At 36.0% G+C, this 7,356-nt stretch overlaps 2 protein-coding genes across 2 annotated transcripts; both read right to left on the bottom strand.

Moving 5' to 3' along the window:
• Positions 1-393: 393 nt before the first annotated feature.
• LOC127183411 (zona pellucida sperm-binding protein 3-like) lies at positions 394-2,381 on the bottom strand. Its single transcript, XM_051139440.1, has 8 exons — positions 1,821-2,381; positions 1,609-1,727; positions 1,383-1,486; positions 1,103-1,280; positions 912-1,029; positions 751-839; positions 591-682; positions 394-504 (listed from the first exon to the last, which is right to left on the bottom strand). The coding sequence occupies exons 1-8, from the start codon at positions 2,346-2,348 to the stop codon at positions 425-427; spliced, it is 1,308 nt and encodes a 435-aa protein (XP_050995397.1). The 5' UTR covers positions 2,349-2,381; the 3' UTR covers positions 394-424.
• A 1,472-nt stretch (positions 2,382-3,853) lies between these two features.
• Positions 3,854-6,641, bottom strand: si:dkey-51e6.1 (uncharacterized protein LOC558617 homolog). Its single transcript, XM_051139441.1, has 3 exons — positions 6,442-6,641; positions 5,919-6,043; positions 3,854-4,287 (listed from the first exon to the last, which is right to left on the bottom strand). Exons 1-3 carry the CDS (start codon positions 6,581-6,583, stop codon positions 4,207-4,209), a joined length of 348 nt encoding a protein of 115 aa, XP_050995398.1. The 5' UTR covers positions 6,584-6,641; the 3' UTR covers positions 3,854-4,206.
• Positions 6,642-7,356: the final 715 nt, after the last annotated feature.

Genomic DNA, 7,356 nt, shown 5'->3' with positions numbered 1-7,356 from the left:
CGGCACAGTAATTTTAGTGACCCAATCACAAATGAAATGCTGCTAAATCAATGTATAAAGCGGTGACGCAGCGGAACGGCTTCGTGGTGATTACAAATTTAGTGGTTTGGTGTAGTATAAAGCTTGTACATACACAGTGATTTTACTGGAGTGCTGAAAACCCCCCCTCCCCAGTATATCATGGTTACATCCCTTTAAGCTTACATTCGCATAGTCAGCTGAAGATAAAGGAATTTTTAATAAAAAAAAAAAAAAAAAAAAAATATATATATATATATATATAATAATAAATTAAAAAAAATAAAAAAAATAAAAAAAACAAATAAAAAAAAAAAAAAAAAAAAAAAAAAAAAAAAAAAACCCACAAACCCCAAACATACCACCCACACAATGTTTGGGAGTACTTAGTTTTATTTACAAGGAATCAAATCACATTTTTGGCTTGACGCTGGTTCTCCCAGACCTGGAGAGGTCCGACTTGGGCTTTTCCCTCCCACTGGAAACCTTGTGAAGAGAAAACCACTCAGCATAAGTATCATCAGGGTAAGTCTGCAAACTCATTTTGGGCTAGAGTCTAACGCAAAATATACCTGGAACTTTGGGGAACACACTATCAGTCCTCAATCCACAGCTTGTGTCACAGCAGCCACACACCTGATCGTTTCCATCCAAAGAAACCCATCTATAAAATAGATGGTTGTATATTAAAAATACATAAAAAAAAAAGTTGCATCACCCATCAAGACTCACCCATTTCCTCTAAAAGAGCAAGACTTATGATCTTCATCAATCTGGGATGTTGAAGCGGCAGTTGCTTTTACAAGACAGGTGATGTAAATCTGCCAAGAAAGGCCACATATTAGATGCAAGAACTTTGAGATACATTTACACCACAAATAAAGAATACATACAGCACCACTGCTTTCCTGCTGGAACCTGAAGGCCTCCAACTGAAACTGGAGTTTATCATCTTGCACTCTGGGCAGAAAGCTGGACACAGAGCCTGTATACTTTGCATCTGTGAGGCAACTAAAACACCAAAAGACTTAAGCATCTTGTTTGTTTCCCCTCCACCTCGTCTGAAAACAGTGTAGGACCTTACCCATGATTTTCAATAAAGGAGTACATTGGAGCAGAGCTGACATCAGGGCCAGCAGTGGCAACACAGTTGTCCACAAATATACGAAGGGGAACATGGTTATACTGCTTCACGGATGCCTGAATATTCAGGACGTCACCCAGGAAGAAGACATTCGAAGGCCTTTCAAACATCCATTCATCTTGAGAAGAAAGAAACACCCCATAAACAAGTTGTTAAACGCTAAAAACAAAAAAAACAAAAAAAAACAAAAAAAAAAAAAAAAAAACACCCCAATACAAACCAGTCATGACCTTCAGGGAGAAGACAAGGGCATCTTCTACAACCTTGGTGGACACATATGGGATCCAAGCTGGCTGCAGATCATTGCTGCTCACATTCTGTCTCCTGTAACGAAACATTTATTCAGGTCCAAAAAAAAAAAAAAAAAAAAAAAAAAAAAAAAAAAAAAAAAAAAAAAGCCAACACAAACTTAAATGGCAAAGTGACACTACAAACACAAAAGTGACCTGGGGTAGTGGCATTCAACAGCAATTGTAGCACCGCTGGACCTTACAATTGGAGTACTCTGTAAAGCCGCTGGTCTATAATCAATGGTAAAGATATAAACAAGCTCATCCTCAGTTGCCTGCAAGAGAGAAAGAGAGTTTAGAAGCTGCAAAATACAGCAAGACATTAGCAATAAGCAAACACACAGCATCGTTAAAGCCAGAAAACATACCACAAGCTCACTACCACACTCCTGAAGTGCTGAATGAAAGATCAGGACTCTGGCAGCTGCATCCATGTCCATTACACCACAACCCCCTAGAGACAGTTGAGAGGGCTCAAGCAGTTGGCCGGTGCCAAAGAAGTCCTGCTTCACTTCCACATGCACCCCATTTTCCCAACACTGGACTGCCACGCTGTCAGAAGGTCTAGGCTGCGCCAACTCAAAGTTAATATCTGGCTGTTCTGGCTCTGCCGGGACTTCTGGGAACTTCCAGGTCAGCTCCCTGACTGGGCCTAGCAATTCTTCTTTGGACTGAGTACTTGAAGCTGCTAGACTTGGACTAAGTGGGGACAACTGAGGCCTTGGCAATTGAACCCCATAAGAAACTTGGGTTGATTTCCACGGCTCCCTAAGCAGAGAACCAAGCATTCGGGGCTGAAAGGCCCGAGCCTTTAGTTTGGCACAACACACATGATCAAACGCAACAAACATTAAAAGCCCAAGTACACATTGCCTAAGTCCCATTATTAGAGCCATCACAATACCTAACAGCCACACTGCAGTAAGGTGTTGTAGCACTATTTTATAGTGTCATGAATGATATCCCCACCCACTCCAAACAAGCCTAATTGCTCTGTGGACTATCCTAATTAAAGAATCAATGCCTCAGTTGCACTGAAGTTCACTAATCATGCCTCAAAAAATTAGGCTTGATTAATTCATAGGCTTGAATTAGAGGATTTGCACTTACGGCACGATTTGGTCAAATACCCAGATGTAAACAACAGTATGAATTGCACGGTTAATGTGTTATGCTGTCTAAACCACTGAAAAAATGTGTGGAAACTGCTGAAGGACTTAATAACCAGAAAAGGGTGCCCTTTTTTGACAAACTAAAGTTAATAGGTGGTAAAGATACGTACAAGCAGTATTAATTAAGATATTAACATAATATTTCACCTCCCTGGTGAAAAAAAACAGCATATGCTGGTGCTATATTTTGATGCTGGTTTAAGCTGGTCATAAACCAGCAATGGACCAGCTCAAACCAGCAAAAGGGCCAGCTTAAACCAGCATCAAAACATACCTACCAACATATGCTGTTTTTTTCACCAGGGTGATTGACTACAGCATACATTTAGATGAATACAAATTTCCAGAGGTTCCTGTAAGTGAGCTGACCACACACCCATCACAGTAATTACCAGAATACTGTCTGTAGAATATACACTGGCTGCCAGTATTAAATTATATGCCACACCTCTCCATTTCAAAGTGATGCTTGGAAGCTTTTTTTCTTCTAACATCCTTGACGGTAAGTGCGAAAACATGCTCCAGCCACATGCTAGGGGAAACAAAAGCCTATCAACAGAAGGCTATAATGGCGATAACATCTTCAGGAACTTCCAAATACAGCATCAAACAGACTCCAACCGTGTCACAGGAAGATGGGAATTTCACAGGAAGAATAAAGGACACTTAATCACAGCACTTCACCTTGTGCAGCTATACCTATATATTTTTTTATTTTTTCTAAATACAAAATAAAACTTACCTTGAATTACAACTAAAGCTGTGGCATTGACACTATAAAATGATATCAAACTTTTTTTCCTTTTTGAGAAGGCTATAAAACAAACCCCTTGGCATTGGCACCTTTTAGGATATCTTTTTTTTGTACTATGAATAACTATTTAGTGTAAAAATAGTCTTTTGCTGTGAAAGCTCTCTTACTTAACCTCTTAATGGTAATAGACAATGAGGGTCATATTCAGGGTCTCAGGGTAATCTACAGGAAACTGGTAAAGGTTTTACCTTAAACAGGATGGAAAAATCACTTGCATTAAGTACACATGCCATTTGTAAAATGAGATCCATTTTTAAGGGTTCTATTAAAAATCATATAAATATTATTAATTATTAAAACTATATAAATGTAAGACTTCATACAATTTAATCGTAATGGTGAAATGGTGATTGGTGCAGTGAAATGTTTTCTCACCAAATATGAATCCATACAATGTGTGCTTGTATCACAATGCCAAATTTCTCAATGAAGTCCAGTAACTGGTTTAATAGATATACCATGAATCATTCAGACACTCTTTTATCTGTTCCTGATCTCTACACAGACACATTCCATGATGGAGACAGGAGACTGGATATGTTTATCACTCTGCAAAACACATGCAGAGTTCCTGTGTTGGTTAGACCTCCCAATCAAGGTCAATGATCTAACCTCAACTAACACAGCTGGCAAATCAGTGAACGTTTATTGACTGTCTCATCAGCCTAAATTTTTAACCAAATGAAAATAATCGATAGCTAAAGTGTTAGCAAATTGTGGACTTTCACAAAATGTTCATGTCCATGAATTTAAAGTGATCAACTTATTCTATTCCATAGTGATTTCATAGTCTTTGAAGACAGATTTTAGCTTTTCCACTGTGACAGCATGGTCAGCCTTGCCATATCCCTAGAAAAAGAAAAGATGTGTGAGATAATGTCTTTAAAAGCAGACTTTGACTCAAAGCACCAAGAACATATGAAAGGCTCCCAAACATTCATGTTCAAAACTGTGCAATTACTTTAAACCACTGCGGTTTGTTCACTTTACATACCTGGCCTATTTTAAGCAGGGTATTCTTATAATTATGTGATGATGTTATCTGATCTCTTATGAAAGTTACTTGATATAAAGAAAGATACACTACCAGTCAAAAGTTTTTGAACAGTAAGATTTTTAATGTTTTTTGAAGTCTCTTCTGCTCGCTAAGGCTGCATTTATTTGATCCAAAGTACAGCAAAAACAGTACCATTTTAAATATTTTTTACTATTTAAAACAAGTGCTTTCTATTTGAATATATTTTAAACCGTAATTTATTCCTGTGATTTCAAAGCTGAATTTTTAGCATCATTACTCCAATCACACAATCCTTTAGAATCATTATAATATTTTGATTTGCTGCTCATTAAAAACATTTTTATTATTATTATGTTGAAAAGAGCTGAGTAGAACTTTTTCAGGTTTCTTTGATGAATAGAAAGTTCAGAAGAACAGCATTTATCTGAAATATAAATCTTTTATAACATTATAAATGTCTTTATCATCACTTTTAACCAATGTAAAACAAAAAAATTATACTGACTCCAAGATTTTGAAGGGTATAGCGTATAATACTACCAAAGCTTTTTATTCAGATAAATGCTCTTTGGATCTTTCTATTCATCAATCCTGAAAAAGTACACAAATGTTTTAAATATTAATGATACAAATTTTTCTCAGCAAATCAGCCTATTGGAATGATTTCTGAAAGATCATTTGACACTGAAGACTGGAGTAATGATGCTAAAAATTCAGCTTTGAAAAATACATTTAAAAATACATATAAAATGCTTCTAAAAATAGAAAACACTTAATTTAAATAGTAAAAAATATTTCAAAATTTTACTGCTTTTGCTGTACTTTGGATCAAATAAAAGCAGGCTTGATGTGCAGAAGAGACTTCTTTAAAAACATTAAAAATGTGACTGGTAGTCAATATTAAAACAGTAGGCCTACTCCTGTGTTTTGTACTGTACTTTTTGCAGGTGTCCATGTAACCCCTGCTGTAACCTTATTTGTGACCCTGGACCACAAAACCAGTCTTAAGTCGCTGGGGTGTATTTGTAGCAATAGCCAAAAATACATTGTATGGGTCAAAATTATTGATTTTTCTTTTATGGCAAAAATCATTAGGATATTAAGTAAAGATCATGTTCCATGAAGATATTTTGTAAAATTCTTACTGTAAATATATGAGAACTTAATTTTTGATTAGTAATATACATTGCTAAGAACTTTATTTGGACAACTTTAAAGGCGATTTTCTCAATATTTTGATTTATTTACACCCTCAGATTCCAGGTTATCAAATAGTTGTATCTCGACCAAATATTGTCCTATCCTAACAAACCATACATCAATGGAAAGTTTATTTATTCAGCTTTCAGATGATGTATAAATCTCAATTTTGAAAAATTGACCCTTATGACTGGTTTTGTGATCCCGGGTCACATTTTACATCACAATATTAAGTGGTCGTTATAATGGTTAAGGGTGTTACCGTAGACTCTCCAAACACCCGAAGTTTCTTTTCTGTGTTGTTGTGCTCAATCTTGCCACCACCAAGACAATTACACTCCAGTCCCAAGGCTTCCATTGCAGGATTCACTTTTTCAAATATGTGATCTGAATAAAAAAAGTTGAGGGATGTAATAAAGATGTATATGGAAAATGAACCTTTTCAGAAATGCAACCCATGATCATATTTATTTCGATATCTGCTGTAAGTTTCGGTCTTGTGAGCCTGACAGCAGTTAAACTCATCAACTAAACACATTACTACAGCTTAGTATGTCAATTAATCCTCAGAACTAATTCAATGATACCTGTCAAAACGTTTTTATGTTGACACGTTACTTTCGATATGTTTTTTCTCAATGCCCATAAACAGTAAAGAACAGAATGGATGTTACCAGATGATTTATAAATACTACTGAGCTGTGAGGGAAGTATAAAGTTAACTGGCTGGCTTGCAGAGACAGACAGTCATGCTATTGCACTTGCAAACGTGCACGCACACTTACTGTGGTACTCGGCAGTTTTAGTTCCCCTCACTATCACTTTTTGTTCCGTTCCACCTTTAACCTTTATGTTCACTAATATGTATTTAAACTTTCCCTCTGGGTCAATGTCGACATCGGGCACTTTGCTCAAAGCGTCTGCCATCTTCGCTGTGGCAGCTGCAGGCAACAGACGAACCTTATACAGTCGTCACGCGATATTCTTAAAGCAATATCAACAGACGTTCCAAACCGGAAACACGTAATAAAAATAACACGAAGAAAAAAGTAAATATAGAAACCGACATTATAATGAATGAATGAATATTGGTAGAAACGTAAATTAAAAATGAAAATGTTTTTGGAGAAATGGGACGAAATTATCAATGTAGCAAATTAATTAGTAGACGCAGACATTTATTATTTTATTAATATTATTTGGTTCTTCATACAGTTCATGTCAGACTTGAAAAAAATTAACATTAGCTTGTCAATGTGACATTGTCCCGTTATCTCTCTCTCACCACCGCTTCCTTTCTACAGACCTGCGGAGTTTCCCTCTCAGCCCACACCAGCATACTGAATCTAGTCAAAGTATTCCTGTAATTCTTGTTTTAGCTAAATTTTCCATGTCGTTCATCTAGAATAAACAAAAAACCCAAAATTAATTCCATGAAAGATAAATAAAAGAGGATAATCTTGGAGTAACCAAGATGTCTTGAATTTTTACCAAAAGTTTTTGAACAGTAAGATTTTTAATGTTTTTACGTCTCTTCTGCACCAAGCCTGCATTTATTTGAGGCAAAGTACAGCAAAAACTGTAAAATGAAAACATTTGAACATTTTTACTAACTGTTTTCAATCTGAATATATTTTAAAATGCAATTTATTCCCGTGATTTCAAAGCTGAATTTTAGCATTCAGTCACATGATCTTCCA

The sequence above is a fragment of the Labeo rohita genome, chromosome 20 (assembly GCF_022985175.1).
Source record: "Labeo rohita strain BAU-BD-2019 chromosome 20, IGBB_LRoh.1.0, whole genome shotgun sequence".
NCBI lineage: Eukaryota > Metazoa > Chordata > Actinopteri > Cypriniformes > Cyprinidae > Labeo > Labeo rohita.
This window is presented reverse-complemented; position numbering and strand designations above follow the sequence as displayed.